General features: G+C 41.9%; 1 protein-coding gene across 2 annotated transcripts in view; it reads right to left on the bottom strand.

The window, feature by feature from the left end:
• Positions 1-18,543, bottom strand: part of pcnx2 (pecanex 2) — a 52,195-nt gene that overhangs the window by 560 nt on the left and 33,092 nt on the right. Inside the window, exons 36-40 of one of the 2 annotated variants that reach the window (XR_009827220.1) lie at positions 13,156-13,199; positions 13,030-13,069; positions 11,166-11,329; positions 8,663-8,731; positions 6,076-6,252 (exon numbers count right to left, since the gene is read on the bottom strand). Coding sequence is in view for 1 of the 2 variants with exons in the window: in XM_062057981.1 (XP_061913965.1) it covers positions 6,076-6,252; positions 8,663-8,731; positions 11,166-11,329; positions 13,030-13,199 (580 nt within the window). In the remaining variant the exon portion in view is untranslated. Of the gene's footprint in view, positions 1-6,075; positions 6,253-8,662; positions 8,732-11,165; positions 11,330-13,029; positions 13,200-18,543 lie in introns of both variants that reach the window. The other variant, XM_062057981.1, reaches the window with a different exon arrangement.

Consider the following 18,543-nt stretch of genomic DNA (forward strand, 5'->3'; position numbering starts at 1 on the left):
GCTTAGCACGGCGCTCCCACCATCTAACATGCTAAACCACAGCTGCTAAACTGTCCCACCACTTCATTTATACGGCCTGCTCACGCCTGGAAATAATAACGTATCAATCAATCAAAGTTGACTTCTATAGCCCTTAATCACAAACATCTCAAAGGGCTGCACAAGCCACAACAACATCCTGGGCTCAGATCCCACATCAGGGCAAGAATGGGAAGAACCAGAAACCTTGGAAGGGACCACAGATGTGGGGACCCCCACCAACATCTATTTAATAATACCACCTTAACATTTGACAACCAAACAATTAAACAAGGCGACTCGGTAAAGAATCTGGGTATTATCTTCCACCCAACTCTCTCGTTTGAGTCACACATTAAGAGTGTTACTAAAACAACTCTCTCGTTTGAGTCACACATTAAGAGTGTTACTAAAACGGCCTTCTTTCATCTCCGTAATATCGCTAAAATTCGTTCCATTTTGTCCACAAGCGACGCTGAGATCATTATTCATGCGTTCGTTACGTCTCGTCTCGATTACTGTAACGTTTTATTTTCAGGCCTCCCTATGTCTAGCATTAAAAGATTACAGATGGTACAAAATGCGGCTGCTAGACTTTTGACAAAAACAAGAAAGTTTGATCATATTACGCCTATACTGTATATACCTTTATATACATATATACATATATATATATACCTATACTGGCTCACTTGCACTGGCTTCCTGTGCACCTAAGATGCGACTTTAAGGTTTTACTACTTACGTATAAAATACTACACGGTCAAGCTCCTGCCTATCTTGCAGATTGTATTGTACCATATGTCCCGGCAAGAAATCTGCGTTCAAAGAACTCCGGCTTATTAGTGATTCCCAGAGCCCCAAAAAAGTCTGCGGGCTATAGAGCGTTTTCTATTGGGGCTCCAATACTCTGGAATGCCCTCCCGGTAACAGTTAGAGATGCTACCTCAGTAGAAGCATTTAAGTCTCATCTTAAAACTCATTTGTATAATCTAGCCTTTAAATAGACTCCCTTTTTAGACCAGTTGATCTGCCGTTTCTTTTCTTTTCTTTTCTACTCTGCTCCGGGGTGGACCGCTAGCCTGTCCATCAGATGGGGACATCTCTACGCTGCTGACCCGTCTCCGCTCGGGATGGTTCCCGCTGGCCCCACCATGGACTGGACTTTCGCTGATGTGTTGGACTTTCACAATATTATGTCAGACCCACTCGACACCGAGGATGTCGTTGTGGCTTGTACAGCCCTTTGAGACACTTGTGATTTAGGGCTATATAAATAAACATTGATTGATTGATTGATTGATTGAAGGGACCACAGATGTGGGGATCCCCCTTTGAAGGGACCACAGATGTGGGGACTCCCCTTGGAAGGGACCACAGATGTGGGGACCCCCTTTGAAGGGACCACAGATGTGGGGATCCCCCTTTGAAGGGACCACAGATGTGGGGACCCCCCTTGGAAGGGACCACAGATGTGGGGACTCCCCTTGGAAGGGACCACAGATGTGGGGACCCCCTTGGAAGGGACCACAGATGTGGGGACTCCCCTTGGAAGGGACCGCAGATGTGGGGACTCCCCTTGGAAGGGACCACAGATGTGGGGACCCCCTTGGAAGGGACCACAGATGTGGGGACCCCCTTGGAAGGGACCACAGATGTGGGATCTGAGCCAATGGAACTGCTGCTTTAAATGGGACAATGAAAAGGAGGATTAGCTCCAAGTTCTTCAGGACAAGCTCGAATCATCAGCCCGGAGGTTGGGTCTTGTTATATTGGTATGTGTACTAATAGAACAATATATTGGTATGTGTACTAATAGAACAATATATTGTATCTGTACTAATAGAACAATATATTGGTATGTGTACTAATAGAACAATATATTGGTATGTGTACTAATAGAACAATATATTGGTATGTGTACTAATAGAACAATATATTGTATCTGTACTAATAGAACAATATATTGGTATGTGTACTAATAGAACAATATATTGGTATCTGTGTTAATAGAACACAGTTGTAGCTAGTACTCGTTATCTTTATCTCCTTTCTACAGAAGTACCTTATATTGTATTACTAAATGTACTTCTTTCCTTTTTGACAAAAATATCCGCTGTCTTTACTGTAATAGTATCCAACATTTACTGTAATAGTATCCAACATTTACTGTAATAGTATCCAACATCTACTGTAATAGTATCCAACATTTACTGTAATAGTATCCAACATTTACTGTAATAGTATCCAACATCTACTGTAATAGTATCCAACATTTACTGTAATAGTATCCAACATCTACTGTAATAGTATCCAACATTTACTGTAATAGTATCCAACATTTACTGTAATAGTATCCAACATGTACTGTAATAGTATCCAACATCTACTGTAATAGTATCCAACATGTACTGTAATAGTATCCAACATTGCAAGAAATATAGTCCAAATCCAAAGAAACTCTGAAATATTTGCTTGACTTGTGATTGCAGAGCCGCTCGTCCATCAAATTGTTGGACTGACAGTAGAAGTTACTCAGCTTTTTACTTCACAAACTCCAGCAAACTGTGTCCACCGAGCAGACACTTGTTGTATGACGACAGTGGAACAAAACAGTTGTTGTATGACGACAGTGGAACAAAACAGCTGTTGTATGACGTCAGTGGAACAAAACAGTTGTTGTATGACGACAGTGGAACAAAACAGCTGTTGTATGACGTCAGTGGAACAAAACAGTTGTTGTATGACGACAGTGGAACAAAACAGTTGTTGTATGACGTCAGTGGAACAAAACAGTTGTTGTATGACGACAGTGGAACAAAACAGCTGTTGTATGACGTCAGTGGAACAAAACAGTTGTTGTATGACGACAGTGGAACAAAACAGTTGTTGTATGACGTCAGTGGAACAAAACAGCTGTTGTATGACGTCAGTGGAACAAAACAGTTGTTGTATGACGACAGTGGAACAAAACAGTTGTTGTATGACGTCAGTGGAACAAAACAGTTGTTGTATGACGTCAGTGGAACAAAACAGTTGTATGACGTCAGTGGAACAAAACAGCTGTTGTATGACATCAGTGGAACAAAACAGTTGTTGTATGATGTCAGTGGAACAAAACAGTTGTTGTATGACGTCAGAGGAACAAAACAGCTGTTGTGTGACGTCAGTGGAACAAAACAGCTGTTGTATGACGTCAGTGGAACAAAACAGCTGTTGTATGACGTCAGTGGAACAAAACAGCTGTTGTATGACGTCAGTGGAACAAAACAGTTTTATGACGTCAGTGGAACAAAACACTTGTTGTATGACGACAGTGGAACAAAACAGTTGTTGTATGACGACAGTGGAACAAAACAGCTGTTGTATGACGTCAGTGGAACAAAACAGTTGTTGTATGACGACAGTGGAACAAAACAGCTGTTGTATGACGTCAGTGGAACAAAACAGTTGTTGTATGACGACAGTGGAACAAAACAGTTGTTGTATGACGTCAGTGGAACAAAACAGTTGTTGTATGACGACAGTGGAACAAAACAGCTGTTGTATGACGTCAGTGGAACAAAACAGCTGTTGTATGACGTCAGTGGAACAAAACAGTTGTTGTATGACGTCAGTGGAACAAAACAGCTGTTGTATTACGACAGTGGAACAAAACAGTTGTTGAATGACGTCAGTGGAACAAAACAGTTGTTGTATGACGTCAGTGGAACAAAACAGTTGTATGACGTCAATGGAACAAAACAGCTGTTGTATGACGACAGTGGAACAAAACAGTTGTTGTATGATGTCAGTGGAACAAAACAGTTGTTGTATGACGACAGTGGAACAAAACAGCTGTTGTATGACGTCAGTGGAACAAAACAGTTGTTGTATGACGACAGTGGAAAAAAACAGTTGTTGTATGACGTCAGTGGAACAAAACAGCTGTTGTATGACGTCAGTGGAACAAAACAGTTGTATGACGTCAGTGGAACAAAACAGCTGTTGTATGACGTCAGTGGAACAAAACAGCTGTTGTATTACGACAGTGGAACAAAACAGTTGTTGAATGACGTCAGTGGAACAAAACAGTTGTTGTATGACGTCAGTGGAACAAAACAGTTGTATGACGTCAATGGAACAAAACAGCTGTTGTATGACGACAGTGGAACAAAACAGTTGTTGTATGATGTCAGTGGAACAAAACAGTTGTTGTATGACGACAGTGGAACAAAACAGCTGTTGTATGACGTCAGTGGAACAAAACAGTTGTTGTATGACGACAGTGGAAAAAAACAGTTGTTGTATGACGTCAGTGGAACAAAACAGCTGTTGTATGACGTCAGTGGAACAAAACAGTTGTATGACGTCAGTGGAACAAAACAGCTGTTGTATGACGTCAGTGGAACAAAACAGTTGTATGACGTCAGTGGAACAAAACAGCTGTTGTATGACATCAGTGGAACAAAACAGTTGTTGTATGATGTCAGTGGAACAAAACAGTTGTTGTATGACGTCAGAGGAACAAAACAGCTGTTGTGTGACGTCAGTGGAACAAAACAGCTGTTGTATGACGTCAGTGGAACAAAACAGCTGTTGTATGACGTCAGTGGAACAAAACAGCTGTTGTATGACGTCAGTGGAACAAAACAGTTTTATGACGTCAGTGGAACAAAACACTTGTTGTATGACGACAGTGGAACAAAACAGTTGTTGTATGACGACAGTGGAACAAAACAGCTGTTGTATGACGTCAGTGGAACAAAACAGTTGTTGTATGACGACAGTGGAACAAAACAGCTGTTGTATGACGTCAGTGGAACAAAACAGTTGTTGTATGACGACAGTGGAACAAAACAGTTGTTGTATGACGTCAGTGGAACAAAACAGTTGTTGTATGACGACAGTGGAACAAAACAGCTGTTGTATGACGTCAGTGGAACAAAACAGTTGTATGACGTCAGTGGAACAAAACAGCTGTTGTATGACGTCAGTGGAACAAAACAGCTGTTGTATTACGACAGTGGAACAAAACAGTTGTTGAATGACGTCAGTGGAACAAAACAGTTGTTGTATGACGTCAGTGGAACAAAACAGTTGTATGACGTCAATGGAACAAAACAGCTGTTGTATGACGACAGTGGAACAAAACAGTTGTTGTATGATGTCAGTGGAACAAAACAGTTGTTGTATGACGACAGTGGAACAAAACAGCTGTTGTATGACGTCAGTGGAACAAAACAGTTGTTGTATGACGACAGTGGAAAAAAACAGTTGTTGTATGACGTCAGTGGAACAAAACAGCTGTTGTATGACGTCAGTGGAACAAAACAGTTGTATGACGTCAGTGGAACAAAACAGCTGTTGTATGACGTCAGTGGAACAAAACAGTTGTTGTATGACGTCTGTGGAACAAAACAGTTGTTGTATGACGTCTGTGGAACAAAACAGTTGTTGTATGACGTCAGCGGAACAAAACAGTTGTTGTATGATGTCAGTGGAACAAAACAGTTGTTGTATGATGTCAGTGGAACAAAACAGTTGTTGTATGACGTCAGTGGAACAAAACAGTTGTTGTATGATGTCAGTGGAACAAAACAGTTGTTGTATGATGCCAGTGGAACAAAACAGTTGTTGTATGACATCAGTGGAACAAAACTGTTGTTGTATGATGTCAGTGGAACAAAACAGTTGTTGTATGATGTCAGTGGAACAAAACAGTTGTTGTATGACGTCAGTGGAACAAAACAGCTGTTGTATGACGTCAGTGGAACAAAACAGTTGTATGACGTCAGTGGAACAAAACAGCTGTTGTATGACGTCAGTGGAACAAAACAGTTGTTGTATGACGTCAGTGGAACAAAACAGTTGTTGTATGACGTCAGTGGAACAAAGGTGGCCCCGCATGTGGCCCCTGAACTCATGTAACTTGGAGTGGACGTTTGATACTGGGGGCTGAAGATCTGGTATCAGCGGGCTCGATATTTCAGTATCAACCTGTGCTTGGCTACCTTGTATGGACAAAAGTCTTGGGACACACCTCCTCATTAAAGAATGAACACCTGAAACCTTTACCTGCGTGGCCCTGCTGCCTGAGCGCTGTGAGGGCCCCAGGGCCACATTGACGCTGGAAGAGGACTGGGTGTCGGTGGTGTTGCCCCCCTCAGCCGCCGACAGACCCGAGATCACCAGACCACTGGAGAAGCTGCGCTTGCCAAAAAGCAGACTGAGGGTGGACGAGGACGAGGACACCTGGGAAGGTAGGCAGAAGGTAAGCAGAAAGTAGACAGAAGGTAGACAGAAGGTAGACAGAAGGTAGACAAAGGGTAGACAGAAGGTAGGCAGAAGGTAGACAGAAGGTAGACAGAAGGTAGACAGAAAGTAGACAGAAGGTAGGCAGAAGGTAGACAGAAGGTAGACAGAAAGTAGACAGAAGGTAGACAGAAGGTAGACAGAAAGTAGACAAAAGGTAGACAGAAGGTAGACAGAAAGTAGACAGAAGGTAGACAGAAGGTAGGCAGAAGGTAGACAGAAAGTAGACAGAAGGTAGACAGAAGGTAGGCAGAAGGTAAGCAGAAAGTAGACAGAAGGTAGACAGAAGGTAGGCAGAAGGTAAGCAGAAAGTAGACAGAAGGTAGACAGAAGGTAGACAGAAGATAGACAGAAAGTAGACAGAAGGTAGACAGAAGGTAGGCAGAAGGTAGGCAGAAGGTAGACAGAAGGTAGGCAGAAGGTAGGCAAAAGGTAGACAGAAGGTAGGCAGAAGGTAGGCAGAAGGTAGACAGAAAGTAGAAAGAAGGTAGACAGAAGGTAGGCAGAAGGTAGACAGAAGGTAGGCAGAAGGTAGACAGAAGGTAGGCAGAAGGTAGACAGAAGGTAGACAGAAGGTAGGCAGAAAGTAGGCAGAAGGTAGACAGAAAGTAGGCAGAAAGTAGACAGAATGTAGACAGAAGGTAGGCAGAAGGTAGACAGAAGGTAGGCAGAAGGTAGACAGAAGGTAGGCAGAAGGTAGGCAGAAGGTAGGCAAAAGGTAGACAGAAGGTAGGCAGAAGGTAGGCAAAAGGTAGGCAGAAGGTAGACAGAAGGTAGGCAGAAGGTAGGCAAAAGGTAGGCAGAAAGTAGGCAGAAGGTGGACAGAAAGTAGGCAGAAAGTACACAGAAGGTAGGCAGAAGGTAGGCAGAAGGTAGACAGAAGGTAGGCAGAAGGTAGACAGAAGGTAGGCAGAAGGTAGACAGAAAGTAGACAGAAGGTAGGCAGAAGGTAGACAGAAGGTAGGCAGAAGGTAGACAGAAGGTAGGCAAAAGGTAGGCAGAAGGTAGGCAGAAGGTAGACAGAAGGTAGACAGAAGGTAGACATAAAGTAGACAGAAGGTAGACAGAAAGTAGACAGAAGGTAGACAGAAGGTAGGCAGAAGGTAGGCAGAAGGTAGGCAGAAGGTAGACATAAAGTAGGCAGAAAGTAGACAGAATGTAGACAGAAGGTAGGCAGAAGGTAGACAGAAGGTAGGCAGAAGGTAGACAGAAGGTAGGCAAAAGGTAGGCAAAAGGTAGGCAGAAGGTAGGCAGAAGGTAGGCAGAAGGTAGACAGAAGGTAGGCAGAAGGTAGACAGAAGGTAGACAGAAAGTAGGCAGAAGGTAGACAGAAAGTAGACAGAAGGTAGACAGAAAGTAGACAGAAAGTAGACAGAAGGTAGACAGAAAGTAGGCAGAAAGTAGACAGAAGGTAGACAGAAGGTAGACAGAAAGTAGACAGAAGGTAGACAGAAAGTAGGCAGAAAGTAGACAGAAAGTAGACAGAAGGTAGACAGAAGGTAGACAGAAAGTAGGCAGAAGGTAGACAGAAAGTGGGCAGAAAGTAGACAGAAGGTAGACAGAAAGTAGACAGAAGGTAGACAGAAGGTAGACAGAAAGTAGGCAGAAGGTAGACAGAAAGTGGGCAGAAAGTAGACAGAAGGTAGACAGAAAGTAGACAGAAGGTAGACAGAAGGTAGACAGAAAGTAGACAGAAGGTAGACAGAAGGTAGACAGAAGGTAGACAGAAAGTAGGCAGAAGGTAGACAGAAAGTAGACAGAAGGTACACAGAAGGTAGACAGAAGGTAGACAGAAAGTAGACAGAAGGTAGACAGAAAGTAGACAGAAGGTAGACAGAAAGTAGACAGAAAGTAGACAGAAGGTAGACAGAAAGTAGACAGAAGGTAGACAGAAGGTAGACAGAAAGTAGACAGAAGGTAGATAGAAAGTAGACAGAAGGTAGACAGAAGGTAGACAGAAAGTAGACAGAAGGTAGACAGAAAGTAGACAGAAGGTAGACAGAAGGTAGACAGAAAGTAGACAGAAAGTAGACAGAAGGTAGACAGAAGGTAGACAGAAAGTAGACAGAAGGTAGACAGAAGGTAGACAGAAAGTAGACAGAAAGTAGACAGAAGGTAGACAGAAGGTAGACAGAAGGTAGACAGAAGGTAGACAGAAAGTAGACAGAAAGTAGACAGAAGGTAGACAGAAGGTAGACAGAAAGTAGACAGAAGGTAGACAGAAGGTAGACAGAAAGTAGACAGAAGGTAGACAGAAAGTAGACAGAAGGTAGACAGAAGGTAGACAGAAAGTAGACAGAAAGTAGACAGAAAGTAGTCAGGTCTTTCTCACGCTGCATTGACTAGTTACCTGGCTGGAAGGATGTGGTGCTGCTTGGACCTGAGATGTGACCCCACCTGTTGCTGCCTGACGAGGACCCTGTAACACAACCTGTTGTTATCATCCAACACTGTAACACAACCTGTTGTTATCATCCAACACTGAAACACAACCTGTTGTTATCATCCAACACTGTAACACAACCTGTTGTTATCATCCAACACTGTAACACAACCTGTTGTTATCATCCAACACTGAAACACAACCTGTTGTTATCATCCAACACTGTAACACAACCTGTTGTTATCATCCAACACTGTAACACAACCTGTTGTTATCATCCAACACTGTAACACAACCTGTTGTTATCATCCAACACTGTAACACGACCTGTTGTTATCATCCAACACTGAAACACAACCTGTTGTTATCATCCAACACTGTAACACAACCTGTTGTTATCATCCAACACTGAAACACAACCTGTTGTTATCATCCAACACTGTAACACAACCTGTTGTTATCATCCAACACTGTAACACAACCTGTTGTTATCATCCAACACTGTAACACAACCTGTTGTTATCATCCAACACTGTAACACGACCTGTTGTTATCATCCAACACTGTAACACAACCTGTTGTTATCATCCAACCCTGTAACACAACCTGTTGTTGTCATCCAACACTGTAACACAACCTGTTGTTATCATCCAACACTGTAACACAACCTGTTGTTATCATCCAACACTGTAACACAACCTGTTGTTATCATCCAACACTGTAACACAACCTGTTGTTATCATCCAACACTGTAACACAACCTGTTGTTATCATCCAACACTGTAACACAACCTGTTGTTATCATCCAACACTAACACAACCTGTTGTTATCATCCAACCCTGTAACACAACCTGTTGTTGTCATCCAACACTAACACAACCTGTTGTTATCATCCAACACTGTAACACAACCTGTTGTTATCATCCAACCCTGTAACACAACCTGTTGTTGTCATCCAACACTAACACAACCTGTTGTTATCATCCAACACTGTAACACAACCTGTTGTTATCATCCAACACTGTAACACAACCTGTTGTTATCATCCAACACTGTAACACAACCCGTTGTTATCATCCAACACTGTAACACAACCCGTTGTTATCATCCAACACTGTAACACAACCCGTTGTTATCATCCAACACTGTAACACGACCTGTTGTTATCATCCAACACTGTAACACGACCTGTTGTTATCATCCAACACTGTAACACGACCTGTTGTTATCATCCAACACTGTAACACGACCTGTTGTTATCATCCAACACTGTAACACGACCTGTTGTTATCATCCAACACTGTAACACGACCTGTTGTTATCATCCAACACTGTAACACGACCTGTTGTTATCATCCAACACTGTAACACGACCTGTTGTTATCATCCAACACTGTAACACGACCTGTTGTTATCATCCAACACTGTAACACGACCTGTTGTTATCATCCAACACTGTAACACGACCTGTTGTTATCATCCAACACTGTAACACGACCTGTTGTTATCATCCAACACTGTAACACGACCTGTTGTTATCATCCAACACTGTAACACAACCTGTTGTTATCATCCAACACTGTAACACAACCTGTTGTTATCATCCAACACTGTAACACAACCTGTTGTTATCATCCAACACTGAAACACAACCTGTTGTTATCATCCAACACTGTAACACAACCTGTTGTTATCATCCAACACTGTAACACAACCTGTTGTTATCATCCAACACTGTAACACAACCTGTTGTTATCATCCAACACTGTAACACAGCCTGTTGTTATCATCCAACACTGTAACACAACCTGTTGTTATCATCCAACACTGTAACACAACCTGTTGTTATCATCCAACACTGTAACACAACCTGTTGTTATCATCCAACACTGTAACACAACCTGTTGTTATCATCCAACACTGTAACACAACCTGTTGTTGTCATCCAACACTGTAACACAACCTGTTGTTGTCATCCAACACTGTAACACAACCTGTTGTTATCATCCAACACTGTAACACAACCTGTTGTTATCATCCAACACTGTAACACAACCTGTTGTTATCATCCAACACTGTAACACAACCTGTTGTTATCATCCAACACTGTAACACAACCTGTTGTTGTCATCCAACACTGTAACACAACCTGTTGTTGTCATCCAACACTGTAACACAACCTGTTGTTATCATCCAACACTGTAACACAACCTGTTGTTATCATCCAACACTGTAACACAACCTGTTGTTATCATCCAACACTGTAACACAACCTGTTGTTATCATCCAACACTGTAACACAACCTGTTGTTATCATCCAACACTGTAACACAACCTGTTGTTATCATCCAACACTGTAACACAACCTGTTGTTATCATCCAACACTGTAACACAACCTGTTGTTATCATCCAACACTGTAACACAACCTGTTGTTATCCAACACTGTAAGAGAAGGTGTGTTGTCTACCTGGGAGAAGATGGATGCGATGGATGTGTTGAAGGACAGCTGGCTGTTGGACAGACGTTGGATCAGGCCGTGATTGGATGCTGAGTCCAGGATGGCTCCTGATTGGCTGCTGACAGGCGCCCGCTGAGTCTGTGGCTGCACTGACCTGCTGCGGTCTCTCCTGCCTGCACACAAACACACACACACAGTACACAATCACACACACACACACACAGTACATAATCACACACACACACAGAGTACACTATCACACACACACACAGTACACAATCACACACACACAGTACACAATCACACACACGCACACATACAGTGCACAATCACACACACACACGCACACATACAGTACACAATCACACACACACACAGTACACAATCACACAGTACACAATCACACACACACACACCCAGTAGACAATCACACACACTGTTGCGGCGATCTGCCTGGAGGTGCGGCTGAAGGTGTGTGTGTGACAGCGGCTGTGCTGCTGCATGCGTGTCACAGCAGAAGCGCTGCTCCGCGGCGCGCCTCACCAGGTGCGCTCTCCAGCAGGTGAGCGCAATCAGACTGATGAGCAGCGCAGACAGGACAAAGCAAACAAATGCACCCGTTTCATTCAGTGTGCAGGACGGAGCTGAGAGCAGCAGAGACAGAGACGATCACTAAAACCACGAAAGCACTTCACAAACGCATGGGAAAAAGGACTCAAACCAAACGGACTACCGGTGAGCTCACCTCTTTCCACTGGACTGTTTAATCATGATCCGACTGTTGAAGTTTATGCGCTGTGATTGATGGCAGAGCTCAACTTCAGAAGAATATTTATTTATATAATTGAACTGTTAAATAAGGTACAATTGGTGCTTATTTTGTTTCTTTTCTTTATCTTATTCACCACAAATATTTGTTTTACTTGTAGAGACAAGAAATGGGCAATTAGGGCGCTTAAAGCCTTGTAAATGTAATTTGAAGTATATTAATATAGAGAGTGGATTTTGCTTTATTAAAAGGCAAAGTAAAACATTTAATTCATGTATAAAAATAGTATTTCTGTTAAAAGTGTTTATGTTAAAAACTACAGTAATATTGGTTTAAAATGCTTGATTTCATATGAATTAATAGAGAAGTGTCAAGTTAAACTTGTTGTAGAAATTCATGTCTAAAGTCTGTATAAAATAATTTAGGCTAAAACTTAAGGTAAAACACGTTGCTTTAAAAGTAGATGGTTCTAACATGTGAACTATATTTCTGTTTATTTAATGCCTAATTTACCTTATTAATCTAAGTTAATTAAGTTAAGTGAAATGCTGGTTAATGTGTATTAATTAATGTTAAAAATGTACTTACCTTTATAAAATACCTGAGTTAATGTACTTACTTTGTTTGTTGCAAAATGCTGTATTTTATTTAAAAGCTTTTATTCTTGTGTGTTTAAAGGTTTTTCACCTTCCAAGATTCCAGTTAATAAACTGAAATACGAGTGAAATCCTGAGCCTCATCGAGTCCTTCCTTTTCAAGTGTGGGAAGCCATGTCGTTATAAATACACCTGACACACACACACACAGAGTACACAATCACACACACACACACACACACACAGTACACAACCACACACACACACACACACACACACAGTAATCAATCACACACACACGCACACAGTACACAATCACACACACACGCACACACACACACAGTACACAATCACACACACAGTACACACAGTACATAATCACACACACACACACACACAGTACACAATCACTCACACACACACACAGTACACAATCACACACACACACAGTACACAATCACACACACACACACAGTACACAATCACACACCAGCGGTGGGTGGTGTACCTGAGGTGTGGTGGCGGTGAGTGCGGGTGTTGCAGGTCCTCTGCTGGTGCACACTCAAAGTGTTGGAGGTGACGGAGGACGGGCGGTGGTGACTCAGAGACGATGAAGCACCTGTGGTGCACTCACCTTCCTCTATGTTGTTGCAGCTGGTCATGTTGTCCTTGCGCACCCTGCCATGCACATACATCATGTCACCTTCTTTCCTTGCACTTCATGTACATCATGTCACCTTCTTTCTTTCCTTGCACTTCATGTACATCATGTCACCTTCTTTCCTTGCACTTCATGTACATCATGTCACCTTCTTTCCTTGCACTTCATGTACATCATGTCACCTTCTTTCCTTGCACTTCATGTACATCATGTCACCTTCTTTCCTTGCACTTCATGTACATCATGTCACCTTCTTTCCTTGCACTTCATGTACATCATGTCACCTTCTTTCCTTGCACTTCATGTACATCATGTCACCTTCTTTCCTTGCACTTCATGTACATCATGTCACCTTCTTTCCTTGCACTTCATGTACATCATGTCACCTTCTTTCCTTGCACTTCAAGTAAATCATGTCACCTTCTTTCCTTGCACTTCACGTACATCATGTCACCTTCTTTCCTTGCACTTCACGTACATCATGTCACCTTCTTTCCTTGCACTTCACGTGCATCATGTCACCTTCTTTCCTTGCACTTCACGTACATCATGTCACCTTCTTTCCTTGCACTTCACGTACATCATGTCACCTTCTTTCCTTGCACTTCATGTACATCATGTCACCTTCTTTCCTTGCACTTCATGTACATCATGTCACCTTCTTTCCTTGCACTTCATGTACATCATGTCACCTTCTTTCCTTGCACTTCATGTACATCATGTCACCTTCTTTCCTTGCACTTCACGTACATCATGTCACCTTCTTTCCTTGCACTTCACGTACATCATGTCACCTTCTTTCCTTGCACTTCACGTACATCATGTCACCTTCTTTCCTTGCACTTCATGTACATCATGTCACCTTCTTTCCTTGCACTTCATGTACATCATGTCACCTTCTTTCCTTGCACTTCATGTACATCATGTCACCTTCTTTCTTTCCTTGCACTTCACGTACATCATGTCACCTTCTTTCCTTGCACTTCATGTACATCATGTCACCTTCTTTCCTTGCACTTCATGTACATCATGTCACCTTCTTTCCTTGCACTTCATGTACATCATGTCACCTTCTTTCCTTGCACTTCACGTGCATCATGTCACCTTCTTTCCTTGCACTTCACATACATCATGTCACCTTCTTTCCTTGCACTTCACGTACATCATGTCACCTTCTTTCCTTGCACTTCATGTACATCATGTCACCTTCTTTCCTTGCACTTCATGTACATCATGTCACCTTCTTTCCTTGCACTTCATGTACATCATGTCACCTTCTTTCCTTGCACTTCATGTACATCATGTCACCTTCTTTCCTTGCACTTCACGTACATCATGTCACCTTCTTTCCTTGCACTTCACGTACATCATGTCACCTTCTTTCCTTGCACTTCACGTACATCATGTCACCTTCTTTCCTTGCACTTTATGTACATCATGTCACCTTCTTTCTTTCCTTGCACTTCATGTACATCATGTCACCTTCTTTCCTTGCACTTCATGTACATCATGTCACCTTCTTTCCTTGCACTTCACGTGCATCATGTCACCTTCTTTCCTTGCACTTCACGTACATCATGTCACCTTCTTTCCTTGCACTTCACGTACATCATGTCACCTTCTTTCCTTGCACTTCACGTACATCATGTCACCTTCTTTCCTTGCACTTCATGTACATCATGTCACCTTCTTTCCTTGCACTTCATGTACATCATGTCACCTTCTTTCCTTGCACTTCATGTACATCATGTCACCTTCTTTCCTTGCACTTCATGTACATCATGTCACCTTCTTTCCTTGCACTTCGTGTACATCATGTCACCTTCTTTCCTTGCACTTCGTGTATATCATGTCACCTTCTTTCCTTGCACTTCGTGTACATCATGTCACCTTCTTTCCTTGCACTTCATGTACATCATGTCACCTTCTTTCTTTCCTTGCACTTCATGTACATCATGTCACCTTCTTTCCTTGCACTTCATGTACATCATGTCACCTTCTTTCCTTGCACTTCATGTACATCATGTCACCTTCTTTCCTTGCACTTCATGTACATCATGTCACCTTCTTTCCTTGCACTTTATGTACATCATGTCACCTTCTTTCCTTGCACTTTATGTACATCATGTCACCTTCTTTCCTTGCACTTCATGTACATCATGTCACCTTCTTTCCTTGCACTTCATGTACATCATGTCACCTTCTTTCCTTGCACTTCACGTACATCATGTCACCTTCTTTCCTTGCACTTCATGTACATCATGTCACCTTCTTTCCTTGCACTTCATGTACATCATGTCACCTTCTTTCCTTGCACTTCATGTACATCATGTCACCTTCTTTCCTTGCACTTCATGTACATCATGTCACCTTCTTTCCTTGCACTTCATGTATATCATGTCACCTTCTTTCTTTCCTTGCACTTCATGTACATCATGTCACCTTCTTTCCTTGCACTTCACGTGCATCATGTCACCTTCTTTCCTTGCACTTCATGTACATCATGTCACCTTCTTTCCTTGCACTTCATGTACATCATGTCACCTTCTTTCTTTCCTTGCACTTCATGTACATCATGTCACCTTCTTTCCTTGCACTTCATGTACATCATGTCACCTTATTTCTTTCCTTGCACTTCATGTACATCATGTCACCTTCTTTCTTTGCACTTCATGTACATCATGTCACCGTCTTTCCTTGCACTTCATGTACATCATGTCACCTTCTTTCCTTGCACTTCATGTACATCATGTCACCTTCTTTCTTTCCTTGCACTTCATGTACATCATGTCACCTTCTTTCCTTGCACTTCATGTACATCATGTCACCTTCTTTCCTTGCACTTCATGTACATCATGTCACCTTCTTTCCTTGCACTTCATGTACATCATGTCACCTTCTTTCCTTGCACTTCACGTGCATCATGTCACCTTCTTTCCTTGCACTTCACGTACATCATGTCACCTTCTTTCCTTGCACTTCACGTACATCATGTCACCTTCTTTCCTTGCACTTCACGTACATCATGTCACCTTCTTTCCTTGCACTTCATGTACATCATGTCACCTTCTTTCCTTGCACTTCACGTACATCATGTCACCTTTTTTCCTTGCACTTCATGTACATCATGTCACCTTCTTTCCTTGCACTTCATGTACATCATGTCACCTTCTTTCCTTGCACTTCATGTACATCATGTCACCTTCTTTCTTTCCTTGCACTTCATGTACATCATGTCACCTTCTTTCTTTCCTTGCACTTCATGTACATCATATCACCTTCTTTATTTCCTTGCACTTCATGTGCTCAGGAGGAGGGAAACACTTAGTCTAACATCTCTTCATGGAAGGCACACATGCTCGCTGACCTGAGGACCTTCACTCCTGCCAAGTAGACTGCATTAGTTACAAGTGAAGGCAGACACTGAAGCCCTGAATGTCCTCCATTGTTGTTTGCAGTCAGGAAGGGAACATCCATCCATTTTATACCGCTAGCCACTCCATATTCACATACACTATGATGTGCAATATGTCCTAAATAAAGAACACTATTTAGCATACACTATGATGTGCAATATGTCCTAAATAGAGAACACTATTTAGCATACACTATGATGTGCAATATGTCCTAAATAAAGAACACTATTTAGCATACACTATGATGTGCAATATGTCCTAAATAAAGAACACTATTTGGCATACACTATGATGTGCAATATGTCCTAAATAAAGAACACTATTTAGCATACACTATGATGTGCAATATGTCCTAAATAAAGAACACTATTTAGCATACACTATGATGTGCAATATGTCCTAAATAAAGAACACTATTTAGCCATTCTACTTTTTAGGGTCCAAATAAAACAGTTTTACAGTCAAGGGGCTTTTGTTGTTGTTGTTGTTTAACTCAGGCATCACTGTGGACACCTATGGGGTCTTCGCAGGGGAAGGAAGTAAAATGGCGGGAGAACGTTCAAAGTGTCAACACAAATGACAAAATAACATCATCGGTTCATAGAAATGTCTTCTTGGAGTAAGTACGACGTCAACAAGTTGTTTATCTAAATAATGTTGTCTTGCCGAGCCTTGCGTTACGTTTGTAGTCGTTTAGGCAATGACTGTCACTTTTCTAACAGCAGCTGTCATGCTAGTTATGCTAATGCTAAGTTGTTAGTACACAATCATCTCCTCTGCTTAAGTTGTTAGTACATAATCATCTCCTCTACTTAAGTTGCTGAGTCAAAGGTAATGAGCTATGTCAAAAAGATTAGATTTGTGATCTTTTAGCAAACAAAGTGGATTGTAGCTCAGTTTGCTCAGTAGTCATGTCTTTTGTGTACATTTACTGAGAATGTTCTGAGGTCACACATGGTGTGGACATTTACTGAGAATGTTCTGAGGTCACACATGGTGTGGATATTTACTGAGAATGTTCTGAGGTCACACATGGTGTGGATATTTACTGAGAATGTTCTGAGGTCACACATGGTGTGGATATTTACTGAGAATGTTCTGAGGTCACACATGGTGTGGATATTTACTGAGAATGTTCTGAGGTCACACATGGTGTGGATATTTACTGAGAATGTTCTGAGGTCACACATGGTGTGGATATTTACTGAGAATGTTCTGAGGTCACACATGGTGTGGATATTTACTGAGAATGTTCTGAGGTCACAACACATAGTCTGTACATTTACTGAGAATGTTCTGAGGTCACAACACATAGTCTGTACATTTACTGAGAATGTTCTGAGGTCACAACACATGGTGTGGATATTTACTGAGAATGTTCTGAGGTCACAACACATGGTGTGGATATTTACTGAGAATGTTCTGAGGTCACACATGGTGTGGATATTTACTGAGAATGTTCTGAGGTCACAACACATAGTCTGTACATTTACTGAGAATGTTCTGAGGTCACACATGGTGTGTACATTTACTGAGAATGTTCTGAGGTCACACATGGTGTGGATATTTACTGAGAATGTTCTGAGGTCACAACTCATGGTGTGGATATTTACTGAGAATGTTCTGAGGTCACACATGGTGTGGATATTTACTGAGAATGTTCTGAGGTCACAACACATGGTGTGGATATTTACTGAGAATGTTCTGAGGTCACAGCACATGGTGTGGATATTTACTGAGAATGTTCTGAGGTCACAACACATGGTGTGGATATTTCCCACTTGCCAACCTTCTTGTGTGGAGCCTGAAAGCTGAGGACTAAGTCAGTGAACTGACAGGAGATATAAGCAGTTATGACAGTTTAAGGTGTCTTCACTATCAGCAGGTCTCAGTTCATATTTGCAAATGCTCAGATCCATCACAAAAGTAGCTGTTGTGGATCAAA

This window comes from Entelurus aequoreus, linkage group LG09, assembly GCF_033978785.1.
Source record: "Entelurus aequoreus isolate RoL-2023_Sb linkage group LG09, RoL_Eaeq_v1.1, whole genome shotgun sequence".
NCBI lineage: Eukaryota > Metazoa > Chordata > Actinopteri > Syngnathiformes > Syngnathidae > Entelurus > Entelurus aequoreus.